This window comes from Heptranchias perlo, chromosome 25 (assembly GCF_035084215.1).
Source record: "Heptranchias perlo isolate sHepPer1 chromosome 25, sHepPer1.hap1, whole genome shotgun sequence".
Taxonomy (NCBI): Eukaryota; Metazoa; Chordata; class Chondrichthyes; order Hexanchiformes; family Hexanchidae; genus Heptranchias; species Heptranchias perlo.
The window spans coordinates 21162509-21178760 of NC_090349.1; the positions used below are offsets into that span (position 1 = coordinate 21162509).

Below are 16252 nucleotides of genomic sequence, written 5' to 3' on the forward strand. Positions count from 1 at the left end.
CAACCCAATAGTAGCCAATAGGTCTGAATGTGGAAATTCTACATCAAAAATTCAAAACTAAAGAAACGATTTGTTTTGAATCCTCCTCTTGATTCATTTCCAGCTCCCAAAATTATTTTCTATCTGATTTATGCCCATAATAATAATAATATTTTAAAACTAGAAATCTGCAGTTATAGTTCTGGTTTGCACTTAGTTCCTCTATTTGCCAGTACAAACATTGACCACGGATGCAGGGCTATTTGCAGTGAAGTGTTTTATTCACAGATTGTAACCAGCTTTTCAACACCAGTGCCCTGCCTTAAAATTCAACCTCAAGAGCACCTCCTGCTCCAGAAAGATTTTTTTCCATTTTTCATTCCAGCCATCCTTATGATTTGCCTGAATGAGATGAAAATTAATATTTTAAATTTTGAACATTTTTGTGCTGAGAACCAATACCCACTAAAATCTTGATGTGGAGATGCCGGTGATGGGCTGGGGTGTACAAAATCTTGACTGATACCCAAAGCCCTTATAATCAGAAAAGAAAAAAAAAGAGACCTTTAATCCAGAAGTATGGGCTGGATTGAATCCAAGTCCCAAATGTTAAAAGGCAAATGGTGAGAAATTGCTGGCACTGTTTGCTGGCGTCATGATGGCAATGCTTTTCGTGTTCTCCCGAGACCCGGCAAAAGTATAAAAGGAGCTTACAATGCTGGGCCTTGCACTACTTTACTGTTGAGCTAAGACCGCCAAATAATGGTGTTCTTCAACTCCTTTATTCTGGGATAATTCAGCCTACTCCCACCTATTGCACTTTTCAATGCAAACCCAAACCACTTTCAGACAGTGAGTTTTGGAATTTACGATTTGATCTCGGTTATTTTTGTGTCTTTTTAAAAAAAAGTTTAGGGATGTTTCACGCTGTGAAATGAAAACTTGTACCTGCACAAGTAATTTAGCAATTTTAATAAAGGTCCAAACTTGCATGCATACCTCCTGGGGAGGATTTAAAGGACAGTTTGTATTTCTTGATGATTCGCAGCATTGTCTGATAGTTGCTCCAGGTGTCGTGAGATACCAGAAGATCTTTGTTGCCTGGCAACAGTTTGATTAGTGCAGAACATGACCCAGAACCAAAAACTGTTGAAGTGTCTGTTTTATTAAATACATTTTCTAGATCCTCCAAGTCACCAGCCATCTGAAAGAGACTGCAAAGTAGTTTAGTAAGTAAAAAGGAGAAAAAAAGTGTTACACTACAGTCATGGGCGCCACAGCTGTGTGATAAAACCAGTATGGTGCATTTTTTCCACAAGGTTACTTTTAACCATCATAAGTTTCACAGGCTATCACTCTCTTCTACAGAGAAGTTTTGGTTAAGAATTAAAATAAACTACAAAACGAAAGGACCTAAATAAAGTTAAAACACAGGGGAAACATTACATCAAAGTAACTCAAAAATTGTTGCATCTAATAAGTCCACACACCAAAAAGGACCAGATGATAACTGCCAGCATCCTGACCAAATCACCACAAATAACAATGCATTCCCTTCACAATAAAAAGATAAAATTAGTTCCACCATTGGTTTCATTTGTTAGAGGAATTATGTTGTGGTAGGGAAAGTGGGAAGGACTGAGTGGGGTGCCCAAGCGATCAGTGCTGGGACCACTACTCTTTCTAATTTACATCAATGGCTTAGATTCAGAAGCAGGTACTACTATACTAGGAATAGCAGTGAAGCAGAAGAAGGAACACAGAAATTACAGAAAATTGACAGTTGATTTAACGCAGACAAATATGAAGTACTGCACATTAGGAAAAAAAGTTGACACGTACTCCATGAATGGTGTTGAAATAGTTAAGGAAGAAGTTGAACAAGACCTTAGTAGACTCAGCAATCAACATGTCCAACTAATGCAGAGCAGCAATCAAAAGGTAATAGAACGGTGAACTATGTAACTAAAACAACAGAATACAAGTCAGAAGAAGCTGTGGTCAAACTTGAATACTGTATCTAGTTCTAGTCAATAACACACAAGGTGGGGGGGGGGGCTCATTTTAGCACTAGAGGCAGTGCAGTTAAGAACTACAAGACTGACTCCTAGTCTCATAAGTACGAGTTATGAGGAAAGACTGGAGACACCTGGGCTTTGCAGCCTTAGAAGGAGTATCTGAAAGCTGCTCTTAGAGATAGTAATCTGTATGGAAAATTGAGAGAGTTGGTCAATGGGACACAGGTGCAAACTAGTCAAAGGAAAATGTAGTACTGATAACAGCAAGTGTTAAAAACTGATCAATACGAGCATGCGTAATTGACGGATAGGATAAGACCAACTGGTCCATCTAGCCTGTCCCATATAGTTGCGATGCCTTATGCCTCACAATACAGATACTCCTTACCCAATCGGAGCCATGTACTCTCCTAGGAGAGGCGAAAAAACAAATTAAAAACCCAGGCCAATTAGGGGGGAAAATTAGGAAAATTCCTCTCTGAACCCTTTAGGCAACTGAAACTAGTCCAGAAGATCACATTGACCCTGATTAATATCATAGGGTATCTAGCTCTTGTATGAGGTGATCTCGGACTCAACAGGTCCAGCTCTCTTGAAGGAACACAGCAAATCAGCACTCACTGCATGAGCCGGCAACCTGTTCCACAGGTCCAATGTTATCTGGGAAAAGAACCACCGCCTAACATCCAACCTAATTCTGCCCTTACATAACTTGTAAGTATGACCCCTGGTCCTCCCTAACCTACCTAGTTGAAATGATTGGTCCACATAAACACAATCTAGTCCCTTCATTATTTTATAAACCTGGATCAAATCAACTGAGTTTACGCTTTTCGTATACAGACCCAGCTCTTTAAGCCTATCTGGGAAACGAAGGTGTTTTAAACTGGGAAATAATCTTGTGGCTGTCCTCTGCATCCATTCCAAAGCCTCAATATCCCCAACAATGTGAGGAGACCAAAACAGGTCACAGTGTTCTAACTGAGGCCTAACCAAGGACAAAATGGAATGCTTTGTTTTGTAGTGAATCGTCTTCTGAATCCAACCTAGAACCCGGTTTGCTTTAGCAATGGACTTCCAGATACTGTTGTGAAGGCAAAGACCTTAGAATCTTTAAGAAACAACTGGATGCTGCAATGGTGGGACTTCAGCCTATTTATGAATGAATGAATGAATGAAGATGGGCTGAATGGCCGTCATCCATAATTATCTTGTAATGAGGGAAGAATGGAGAGGGCTTATAGTGACTTTTTTTGAGGAGGAGGGTGATAACAGCAGTTGTCAAATAAGATATGGACTTGTTAAGAGCACAAGTAATGCACATTATGAAATATGTTCTATTAACCTGAAGTTACACAAGTAAGTGTTTCAGTTGGTTTACTGCTTCTGTAATCTGCGGCAGATGAGTAAACAGAACTTTGGTTTACAACACTTGGTGTGTGCGAGGGGAAGGTTCCATTTCATCATAACGCTACTAGTTTCCTATCAATATGTTATTCTGCCATTCATGTATTCCCTCCAGCAGTTTTATCACAGCAGGCAATATCAACTCTTTTTTTTAAAAACACAGTCATCCATTTGGGCAGGAAAGTTAAGATGTGACAACTAACTTAATAGTTCAACAGTTCAGATTACCCTTTACTTTGTTAAAACTTATTATTCTGGTCCAAGTAAAACACTGCTGAAGCAACTAAAGTAGTAAAACTGTTACAGTCTTGACATACGAACATTACGAACACGGAGTGGATCTTGTTTTACTCGCCAATGTGAGGGATATCCATGCTGGGGAATGGAATGCTTTTCCACTTTTAGCAGTGATGATCACTCCCAGTCCAGGTACAACACACACTAGGTGCATAGCAAACCTCTCTTTTCTTGGTTTTAATAACGTACTTCCGCTTCTACCTCAGCAAAGCACACACGACTGCCCCAGCGCTGTCTTGTCTAGTTCCTACATCTGACATCCTTAGTGAGTCTTATCCAAGTGAGACTGCCAATTTAACAGTAGAAAACAAAGAAAAGGCCATTCTGCTGATTAAACTTGGTCTTCCTCACACGCACAATCCACTCGGTCATGAATAGCAATTTGTGCCAAATTAGGGGGCATTTATGCTGTGAACCCAAATCTACTACAAAATGGCTTGAAGGTGCCCAAAACTATTTTATTTAGGAGCTTTGCAACTGGCAAAAAGAGACTGTTGGCCCACATCAGCCTGGTCTGGTTTCAAACAGAGATACAAGGGAACAATATGGTAATTAACAATGTGAGGAGACCAAAACCTGTCACAGTGTTCTAACTGAGGCCTAACCAAGGACAACATCCTTCCCTAGAACCATCCAGTTTTTCCTCCCTGACTAAACTGACACTAAGAAAGACTGGTATTTTGGGGGGGTAGAGGAGAGGAAGAAATCAGATCACATTAAATCAATGCTCACTAGAAACATTAATTGTATACTTAGATTACTTGAATCAGTTGATGGAGCTTTTGCCTCCAAGTCGGAAAGCGCTCTATGGACTTGAGCACATAATCTAGGCTGATACTTCAGTGCAGTACTAAGGCAGTCTTGCTTGGTCAGAGATGCCATCTTTCAGAAGAGATGTTAAACCAATCTGCCTGCTCAGGTGCATGTAAAAAACCCCAGGGCACTATGGGGAAGAGCAGGGAGTTCTTCTGATGTCCTGGTCAACATTTTTCCCCTCAAACAGCACCAAAGAGAGGTTATCTGGTCCTTCATTCATTCATTTGCTGTTTGTTGGACTTTGCTGTGTGCAACTGGTTGATTGCAAATATAGGAAGAGGAGTAGACCATTCAGCCCCTCGAGCCTCTTCCACCATTCAATTAGATCATGGCTGATCTGTACCTCAGTCCCATTTACCTGCCTTTGATCCATATCTCAATACCCTTACCTAGCAAAAAGCGATCAACCTCAGTCTTGGAGTTTGTTGAAGCTGCATTAGTAGCAATGGTTATTATAACTATAAGTAACATCCATTTATTTGGGGCAGGGGATGAAGGAGAGGGTAATTAAAGCAACACTCTCATTAAAATTAGAGTTCCTCTATAACTCAAAAGAAAGTGTGTCTGGAACATAATGTGTGCTACATAACTGGATAAACTACTTACATGAATCCAAAAGGACTAATGTTGAATTTCCCAATAGGAAATAAAATACGGTCGTTATAGCTGTCCTCTAGTCCCTGCAGCTGCAGTAACACCAATCTCACCTGATAAATTTAAAACAGACATTCATGTTGAAAGACTCAGTGATACATTCTTAGTCTTTTACTTTATCTTGGAAAATAATCTCTGTCTGCATCCCCCGAACATAACTTCCTGTTTTGCCATTCCCCCCAACCCTACCACTCAAAGGCAAAACTATTAGGCTTACTGACATCTCCAGAAGCAATGACTTCCACTACTAGTCAACCCACTAAGTATCATGTTCAAATGGTTTAGCAAATCTTCAAAAGCTAATCTCTCTCTCCTCCCAGAGAATTCAGCCATGAAAGGAATGTTTAAGGGCAATTCTCAGGCATAACTGGAATTTGACCTCAACAGTCCAATGCATCAGCATTGCAGCCATCAAGCCACTCTGCTTTCTTGATTTTGTGCAATGCATCTGTAAATTACATTAATTTTGTGAGATTTCTTTAAGCCTATTTTAACTGAAGTAGATGCTCCTTGATCAAGCTCATACTTCTGCTTAAATTATTAACCTGCCAAAGTACACTTGCAAAGGCAGAGATCACCCGAGATATTCAGAAACGTAATGTATGCGCACACACACTGTACACCCCAAATGCATCCAGGCTAAGATGCTGCTGACAATAGTTTTAAAAAGGAGACAATTTTAGAAAAGAACTGTCCTGTCTACCTCTGGAGCTGAGCATGATTTTTTTCCAGATAGAACGATTTTCTATGTTGCCTGGAATCAGGGCAGCCTGTGGTGTCAGCACCACCTGTTATCACACAACCATGATATTACAACACACAGTTTGGAGTAGGATGTCAATCAATCGACTTGCAACATGATGAAGTGGATCTCACAAGAGTCCTAACAAACAAATCAAAGGGATCGAGGACTACTGAGATTCCCCAAATGGATTTGAATGTTCCAGCATCCTTGGCTTAAGAGGATTGGACTCGTGGGCAAGCCCAGAAAATTAGAGGCAGCCAACACCTCTGCGGGCTATATTAGGAACCATGTGGGATTAATGATCAAGATCCTTTAGAGTGTAGTACATCTTGTACAAAATTTTATGCTGGCCATGCTTTCTCGAGCGAGCTTGTGCCAACCTGGTTCATGAAAGTTAAGGAGTAGGTCCAATCCTCTAAATGCTCCTCGGGCAGGTAGAAAATAAAGAACGCCTTCAGTGCAGTCAACACTCTCACAGGCCTTTTGTGTATATATATTTAGATAGAGTCCACTGTGCAAGTAATTGCCTTCTCAAAAGGCAAGGCTGCATTTCAGAGAATGTGAGAAGTACAAATTTTGGACACATCTGATATCCCAGTTAGTTACAATTTTGATGGAGCCACAAAGGCAAGCAAGAAATGAGCTCTAGAGGTAGGGGCACTTGTATAATTCCAAACACAATTACAACCGGTAGGGACCAAGGATAGTACCAAGAGTCGACTATCTATTACTTGCAAAGAAAGAATATTCAAGGGCATTCAACAAAGGGTTGCCTGTTTAACTCTTTCATAAACTGGGCCAAAATTACTGTTTTATCTGATTTTGACAGCTGATTGTGTTTCTGCTGCCTCAAATGACTATTAATAAATTTGCTTGCTAATTCAGTCAAATATGAAAGTTGCTGGAATAACTAATACTAATTATTCTTGGAAGTGACATGTATGCATAACATAAATCCCAAGTTTAAATCCTGTGTTCACTCAGGGCACCATGTGACACTTCAGAACATGGGAAGCTTGCCTATTGGAGCAGAGTTTTGGGTTAAGTAAGAAAAGCATCTGGCAACAGCTACCTATGCAGGTAATTACATTGTGAATCACTTCACAATGCACTGGTCAGACCACACTTAGAATACGGTGTTCAATTTTGGTCACCACCCACAAGATATACTGGAAAGGGTACACAGAAAAAGCAACTGAGTCAAGTGCGAGAGGTTCATGAATTATCAAGATTAGAAAAGTTCAATCTTTAGTATCAGACAGGAAAGGAAGCTGTGATCTCTGAAGCTGGTGGCAATGCCCCTAGGGGTTGTAGGTATCTATTTAAGCACAGGGTACGTCGGAGACATCAATAATAAAACAAGCAGTTTGGCCAATTTACTTCCTTGTCAAAGCAGTTGGAAGCACATAATCTTCATTCGGGGCCACATATCTTCCACAAAAACGTGAAATTTGTCAGTCTAGCTCATTGAAGAGGGTTCATTGTTGGCTGTTTGTAATTGCAATCTGTAAAAAGATTTTTAAAATATTGTTCACATTTATTACAGTTCTAATAGGTGTGTTAATCATTTGATGCTAAAATCTGTCTCCTTGCTCTGTTGAAGTTGCCCAGGGCAAATAAAACTGATGTTTTGAGACATAGTAGCAATGAAGACAGAGGCAGAATGTAGATGAGTTTGGGTAAGCTGGTTATAGAGATGTCATCCTACCTGGCCAATGAATTGCACTGAATGAGTCTCAAGATCACATGCTTTTCTCATGGGCAAATATTGCAACAGGTGCCACAGTAGCACATGAACATGCAGAGCAAACACTTCCAAGGACAGCAAGTCAACATAAGTGGCATCTCAGGTTATATTTCCAAGAAAGCGTGAACAAATAAATTGGTCAACTGATGATCTGATTGTGACTGTGACCAGTGCCATGATATGTACATTTGCACTGAACTGCAATTCAGCAGTCAGTGGTAACGCTGGTACACACAATTGCTGGTGTACTGTTTATACATCTAGTTCAGAACAGCAATCATAAATCAGCAAAAATATACACAGCAATGGATTATCTGCAACTGTGCAGTTTTGCAAAGGTTTATCATAGATTTTTTTTTTAAAAGTGTAATGATCCAACTGCCTGTGTCTCTATCACGTGCCCTCGAGAGTGCTGCTTCAGACCCATTGCCACCTCTTGTTTTGTAACACTCCAAAATTAGAAACTGTATTGAAAGGAATTTTTCACTGTTCCAGGTTTGGGAAGACTCCCACAGCTTGGGCAGTTTCCTACAGCAGTTGTACAAATGTCCCATAGGTTGAATGATGCATATGCATGCCATAAATAGTAAGAAAACTACATTTTTGCCAAGTTGGAGCTGTCAAAGGGCATCTCTATTGAAACACCCAGAAGGCAGCAGAGCAAGTTAGGGTCTAGTTAACCAATTCTGAGCAGTTGTAATTTGTATCCATCAAGGTAGTTTTCTGTGGAATTTATTTGTTCCGGTTACTATGCCAACATATAATGGCCAATATCATTCATTTTGATGGTTTTTAATGCCCTTTACGTGCCCTCATTGGACCTTACCTGATGCCAGTATGCTTCATCCCCATTGTTGGCCATCTGATCTTCTATCCATGCCAGATTGGTCTCAATGTAATTTTTAAGCTTCTCACAGTAGGCAGTCTGATATTTGAAGGGACCACAGTAGCGAAACATCGTATTCATCCAATGCATATAAATATACTTGAAAACATTAAAACCAAAGATTAAAATTCTACAGGGAAAAATCTTCTGTGATGCTCTGAATTCAATAATTCAGACCACTCCCACTGCCACCATGACTAGACCAGTAACCAACAGTAACCATGCAAATCACAGTCTCCTTGCACAAGTTTAGAAAGATAAAATCTATTGCTGTAACCCTGAATGTTTCCAAAGTTCTAGTAAACGTTGTAAGAAACAGTCAGAAAGCCAACGTTACACTTCACTGAAACCATACTGATAACATTGTACTGCAACCCTCCTTTACATTAAGCAATCTACAAAGATTGTAATCAAAAATATAGTTGAACCTATTTATGTGTTTGTGGCAAAAAAAGTTCAGTTTGGGACGTTTTACTATGTTAAAGGTGCTTTACAAATGCAAGATGTTGATGTAACCAGATGAAATAACATAGGTATTACAAGAAAGTTAATACTTAGTATACAAGCAATCTAGGTTCACTAGATTAATTCCTGGGATGAGGGTTGTCCTCTGAGGAGAGATTGAGTAGAATGGGCCTATATTCTCTGCAGTTTAGAAGAACGAGAGGTGATCTCACTGAAACGTATAAAATTCTGAGGGCTTGACAGGGTAGATGCTGAGAGGCTGTTTCCCTTGGTTGGAGAGTCTAGAACGAGGGATCATAGTCTCAGGATAAGGGGTCGGTCATTTAGGACCTAGATGAGGAAAAATTTCTTCACTCGGAGGGTTGTGAATCTTTGGAATTCTCTACTCCAGAGGGCTGTGGATGCTCAGTTGAGTATATTCAAAACTGAGATCGACAGATTTTTGTTAACTACTTTGGGATATCCTGAGGTCGTCAAATGCACTATATAAATGTAAGATTTTCGTTTCTTTCTTGGAATAGTCTTCTAGATAGGGTAGTGGAGAAGTATGACAACCAAGTGACATTCCCAGACAGAACTGGGAAAACCAGATTATCCATACTTCCCAGACAATCTTCCCATACAGCCTGACAATCCACCCAGTGAGTTGTGATGCATTTAAATGATCTCACATGGAAGTGCGTACCATCGGAAAGGTACTGAAAAAATAACTTTCCAAACTGAAAGGAAGGAATAGACAATAGACACAGAAGGGGGGGGGTAAAAGAGGAGAATTAGAATACTGAAGTTAATTCAAAAGCTTTAGTTTTTAAACAAATGTTTGAACTGGAGATGTTTTCCTATTAATAATACAAATGTGTTTTTTTTCTTGCCAATTTTCTCCCCTCCTGAAGAGAAACTCCTTGCTAGGGTACTGTGCCATGGGCCATTATTCATAGTTCACATAAAAGCCTTGACGGTGAATGCCAGCTGAATATTTGACTGTGTGATACGACAATTGAACCTGATCCTGTCCTCACCCCAATGTGGCATGCAGACCAATTGAAGTGCCCCTACCACCATCTAGGCTGAGATTAGCAAATCAGAAGATATGGGAATCAAACCTGGAAGTCTGTTTCTTGATAGCTAGAACAAGACTAAGATTTTAGGTTGCAATGAATCTACACCTCCTTTGTTATAAACTGAATAGTTGGTAGCACTCTTGCTCTGCTCAGAAGGCTGTAAGCTCAAGCCCCATTATGGATTTGAGCACATTATCTAGCCTGACACTTCAGTACAGTATTGAGAGTGTGTTGCATTGTCAGAGGTGCTGTCTTTTGGATGAGATATTAATTCGGGGTTCCATCTGCCCGCTCAGGTGACTGAATTGTACCATGGGATTTTTACAAAGAGCAGTGTTCTTCTGGTGTCCTAGCCAACATTTTTTCCTGAACCACCACTGCAAACAGATTATCTGATCATTCTTTTTTTTGCTGTTCTTGGGAACTTTTTGTGTGCAAATTAGCTGCCACATTTGTCTACATAACAAAAGTAACTGCACTTCAAAAATAATCCATTGACTATAAAGTACTTTAGGATGGCCTCAGAACACTAAGGTGCTATATAAATGCAATTGCTTTCTTTTCCAATATACAATTTAAACTATCTACTCACTTTTTAGATTTATATGCATAACACAAGTCCATCCTCCTACTTAATCCTAGATGTGAATAGTTTGTGATACCATTTTGTTTTATTTTGTTACTGCTTTTAAAATTAGAGGATCCAGACCTGAAATTCTACATGGAGTTAGTGAATGGAAAAACATGCTGAATACAAATTGAATGTTAAAGGAATGGAATTGTTTAAAAATTTAGTCTAAAGCAGATGCAATAACTTTTTTTCTTTTTATGTATAAAGAGGTTCCTATATGCCTGAAGGTATGCATGTTCTATGACTGAATGTGGTACTCGCACTAAAGTCCAACTTCCAGCAATAGCTGGCTCCTTGGTTTATGTTTTCATCTGCCAGTCCAAACTATTACACACAAGTTCATAATTTATGTAGGCAGATCTCAAAGAACCTGATTTTCTATCCCATTCATTTTCAGCTCTCCGATAATGCATAAAGGCACCACCCAGTGTCGCTATGGAGACCAGAAGGTTCCAGGTTCAATTCCTGGTCCATGCTGAGTTTGCTGATCTTAGCTACTTAGATGGACTTCAATACCCCTGACTTAGGGAAGGAAAATTCATGCGCTTGATGGTTATCAATTATCCTAATGGAAAAGTCCATGTGTGGAGACAGGTAAGGACAGGATCAGACTTAGTTCTGTTGCTTCCCATAGTGGAATAATCTAACAGTCACTATTTACAAAGAATGGGCACTTGGCTAAAGTACAGAGGGTTGCAGGTGCCCATGGAACATTACCTCAGCAAGGTCAATGACTTTCAGAAAACAAGGAGAAAAAATTAATTCATGATTTGATTACAGCTGGCCACCAAGTCTTCAACAACCTTAGATGTTGTCTGCTGATATGCTTCTGCTCAAATGAATGGGATGATGAAGGCTTTCTGCACTCCAAATATCCATTCAGCAAAATATACAATTTTATGATATTGGTACAACATTTCTCATTTTAGACTGTTCCTTGGGATAAACAAATTGCAATGTGAAATTAAAATCTTTCTTCAGCATTGTGAATGTGCAGAAACAAGACCACACAGTCCTAAAATCGAAAGAGAAAATGGTGAAAATACTCATCAGGCCAGGCAGCATCTGTGGAGCGAGAAACAGAGTTAACGTTTCAGGTCAATGACCTAGCATCAGTGCTAAATTGCTTCTCCTATTTCAAGTTAATAAGCCTACTAATCAATCTTTCTGGCCATTAAAACTTGCTTTTGTTAACCAGAAAAAGCACCAAATTAGATTTTTTAAATCCCTTCCTCATCTCCAGTGAACTAGATTTAATCTCATCAGACAAGAGTACTAAGTAAAATTTACCGGTTGTGTGACCGCAGCCTCCACCACTCCTGCAGCGTAAGCCTGTATGCTGTCATTATACGTCCCATTTGTAGTGAGTTCAAGGTAGGACCAGCTACAAAGGACATAAAAGTTGGAAATTAATCAGGATTTAGAAGCACTGAAAATAAAAACAAGAAAACTAATTTAGGAATAGAACACCCATTGAAACACTAGACAAAATAACAGCCTCAGAATTCTCTAAGAAAAATTGCAGTGATTTATTTGAGTTACTGCTAACTTGTACTATGATTAGAGCTAAACTAATTAAAAACAGAGGTTTGGATGAATAATGGCCTTTGGGCCATTTGATCTCATCCTTCCAGAATATCAATCCCATTGTCTTCCTCCTGAACCACCATCTGAAAACCACCTTGGTTTCATATCTGAATGGCTGCACTCCCTCAGTAGAGCACTGGTGTATTAGCCTAGATTACAGAGTTAGTTTCTAAAATAGGGCTTCAACCCACAACTTCTGAGGCAGGGGCAGGACAGGCACCAAGTGAGTCAAGCGGAGACACTTCATTCCTTGAAATGTTTACAACCAACTTTTTAGAAAATTCTGAATAATGCATACATGATATAATATCCATCATGCAACAGTAAGTTTGAAGAATATTAGCCATTATCTTGTCGGTGATCTGCGATAAACAACTTAGAACAGAAAGACCAATTTTGCACTTGTATATGTAAAAGAACCAGAGGGAAGAAAATGAGAAATGTTTTTTACACAGCGTGTTATGATGATCTGGAATGCACTGCCCGAAAGGGTGGTGGAAGCAAATTCAACAGTAACTTTCAATAGGGAATTGAATATATACTTGAAAAGGAAAAAAAATGCAGGGCTATGGGGAAAGAGTGGGGGAGTGGGACATATGGAGAGCTCTTTCAAAGAACACAGGCATAATGGACCTAATGGCCTCCTTATGTGCTGTAAGATTTTAATGATTCTATGATAATGTTCCAAATATTTTTAGTAAAGTCCTGTGGCTGTAAGTTCACACTGGCCCAGATTTTGCTGGAGCAGGGCATCGTGCAGCATGCTATGTGGTTAGACATGTTCGTGCAGGTTTTAGGATTTAAAATTTTTTGCCCACAAGTTACTGGAAGTGCGAGCTGATATCGGCTCAGCGAGGGAAATGGGGCATCTGGAACCTTGGTGTACAACAGGACAAACAGTGTATCTCCTTAACCAGTGTGATTAAAGGATTGAGAAATAAACAGAGGAAGGCTGAGGGTGAATTAGAGTAGATGAATTCAACGTCAAATCACATACAAAAAGTGAAATAAAGAGACGGAAAGAAAGATTGGATTAAGAGAGAGCGAACAAAAGAGACTGAAAGGTAAAGCAAGAAAAAGTTTTTTTTTGAAAATGTGACTTTTTAAAATCCTCAACAACTCAACCTGAAGGACTGAGACTCCACACTTTTGATTGTTACCGACTGCCAATCAACCTCTCTTGCCCAGAAAGTGAACAATCATTTAACTTTTCGTGGTGAATTTAATGGCCAATTAATGTGCAATACAGCAACTTCATGAAAATTACGGGGAGGTTAAGGGAGAGATGCCGTTTTTGCGAAGGTAAGGCGGAGCGGTGCAAATCAGCCAGCAACTTGTGGTGATTCGCAATTCACAGGGAAAGTCTTCTTCACCACAAGTTGCTGGCCGATTTGCACAAGCCGTTATTTTTTCAGCAAATTCTGGACCAGTGTAATTTAGCTTAAATAAGCATCCCTTCCTTGGCTTCCTAAAAATATTGCATATTACCAATTTTCTAGGCTTCTATAGGATCACAAATGAAAATCTGCAAGAGAACAGTCACCACACGGACTGCAGCGGTTCAAGAAGGCGGCTCACCACCACCTTCTCAAGGGCAATTCGGGATGGGCAATAAATGCCGGCCTCGCCAACGACGCCCACATCCCATGAACGAATTTTAAAAAAATTAATTGTGTTAGGTTTGAGCTCCACCCATAAAACAGCATTGAAGTATAATTTAGAAATCACCAAGACATCAACCGTAAACAAAATCACATCAGTCTCACCCTTACAATTTATTCATTTTATATTTCTTACATTAAAATTCTCTATTAATACTTAAGGTATAAATGAACAGACATTGGGTCCTTGTCAAAATGTATCTAACATGAAGATCTGATGTCATATTGCATTCATAAGTGAGTCATGTCACTAAAATGGCTAACAATATTGCTCAATGTCGACAAATCTATCAAATGACTAAGTAACACCAGTGCACACTATTGGCCTTCATCCCACAAAGGAGTTCTGCTATAAAGTACTCTTCACCAGCAATGATATACACGAACAGAAACTCCTTTTTTCATCAAGAAGCATTAATAGAAAAAAAGTGATCCTCTCACTTAATGTGAATTATAAATAGTGATGCAGGATGACGACCAGTGGTTCTGCAGCACTCATAAATTAAAGGAAATGCAGTAGATGTCATCAAAAGTATTCTGGAAGTCCGTTGCATAAGGTGCCACATATAAGGCTTGTTGATAAAATGAAGGTACATGGTATTAAAGGGAGAGTGGTAACAGGGACAGGAAGTTGGTTAAAGGACAGAAAACATCAAATAGTTGCAAGTGGATGTTTTTCAGACTGGATGTAAACAGTGGTGCTTTGACTCATTCTCCTGGAACACTAAAGCTACCATCCTTTTATAGCATCCAGCTGTTTCTCAAATCAGTGTCCTGGTCTCAACCATCCTTCTAGCTGATGAGAACCCTTGTGTAAAGAAATACTTCCTGGCAATCAGAACTGTACACAATAGTCCAGTGCAGCCTACTCCAAGTTTTGTAGGGTATTAGCATGTCTTCTAGGAATTGGAACTCTGTTGATTTGGCAATATAGCCCAGCATCCTGTCTACTTTATATGTTACTACCTCACACTAAATGTGGTAATTGAAGAATCAACTAAAACCACAATACTCCTTTCAACTTCCTCTCTGGCAAATTCTAACCCACCCATGGAATACATGTAGCACCTAATTTTAAACAAAAAAAATGCTTGCATCACGTCAAAACATCTCAAAGCACTTCACGCAGTAAATTACTTTTTAAGTAGTGTAGGCAAACCAGCAGCCATTCTGCCCAAGGAACATCCGATAAACAGCAATGAGATGAACTATACTCAGCCTTTTAATGGTATTGGTTAGCAGAGGATGGTTGGCTAGGCGAATTCTCCTGCTCCTCTTCGAATAGTACTGTGGAATCTTTAACACCCACCCGAATCACTGGCACTGATAATGCAGCACACCCTCAGTATCACATTGTAATCAGTGTAAATTATGAGTGAGGGAAGGAATTGCATTTATAATAATGCCTTTCACGGTGTGCCAAAGTATGAAGCATTTTTGAACTGTAATATAGGAAACGGGACAGCCAATTTGCGGCCAGATGGGGCCCCAGTTTAACATCTCATCCGAAAGATGGTACCTCCAACAGTGCAGCATTCCCTCAGTACTACACTAAAGTGTCAGGCTAGATTTTGTGCTCAAGTCTCTGGAGTGAGACTGGAACCCACAACCATCTGACTCAGAGGCAAGTGCTACCACTGAGCCAAGGCTGGCATCAAACCTTCATTTGGGATTCAAAGCTACAACTTTCCAATTCAGAGACAAGGGTGTTACCAACTAAGCTGTGTCAAATATGACAAGCATCTCCCCTAATATCTCAGTGGGTAAATGATTAAAATGATTCAGCAATGTGCCATCCAGACCAGGAAGGTTAAAGATTTAACACCTAGTATCTTGAATTAGATGTTCATTCAGTGATTGTCTATTGGGGGGGGGGGGAAGAGAAAGAGTGAAATTGCTCAGCACCCCTCAACTATGAAGGGGAATGGTTAAGATTCCTGTTTTTGTTCACTATCTCTCCACTCCTGCTGGAAAATGTGCAGGTGTGAGCATTGGGCGAGAGTAACATGAGGCCGACCACAGTTCTCTTGACCCTTAGCCTCAATTAAATAGTGCCAACACTCACCGGGCTCACGTATGAAGAATGGCCACACGGACTAAGTATCAGAGGGTTGCTCATAAACACCTTTCAACCCGAAACGGTGAATTTCACATTTCCACATTGACATCACACCTCAAAAGACTTCAACTGACAACTAGCGGCGCTACAGCCGAAGGACTAGTGAATGGGGCAGGGTGATGATCTTTTGATGCCCTCTGACAGACGATGCGCAGCCTCTTGCCAGGCGGTGCCCGGCA

The 16252-nt window shown here is 39.9% G+C and overlaps 1 protein-coding gene across 1 annotated transcript in view; it reads right to left on the reverse strand.

Moving 5' to 3' along the window:
- The window catches only part of plbd2 (phospholipase B domain containing 2), a 29733-nt gene that overhangs the window by 12885 nt on the left and 596 nt on the right, over positions 1-16252 (reverse strand). The window contains exons 2-5 of the mRNA XM_068005719.1: positions 11997-12090; positions 8490-8648; positions 5124-5224; positions 979-1193 (exon numbers count right to left, since the gene is read on the reverse strand). Coding sequence (XP_067861820.1) covers positions 979-1193; positions 5124-5224; positions 8490-8648; positions 11997-12090 — 569 coding nt within the window. The remainder of the gene's footprint in view (positions 1-978; positions 1194-5123; positions 5225-8489; positions 8649-11996; positions 12091-16252) is intronic.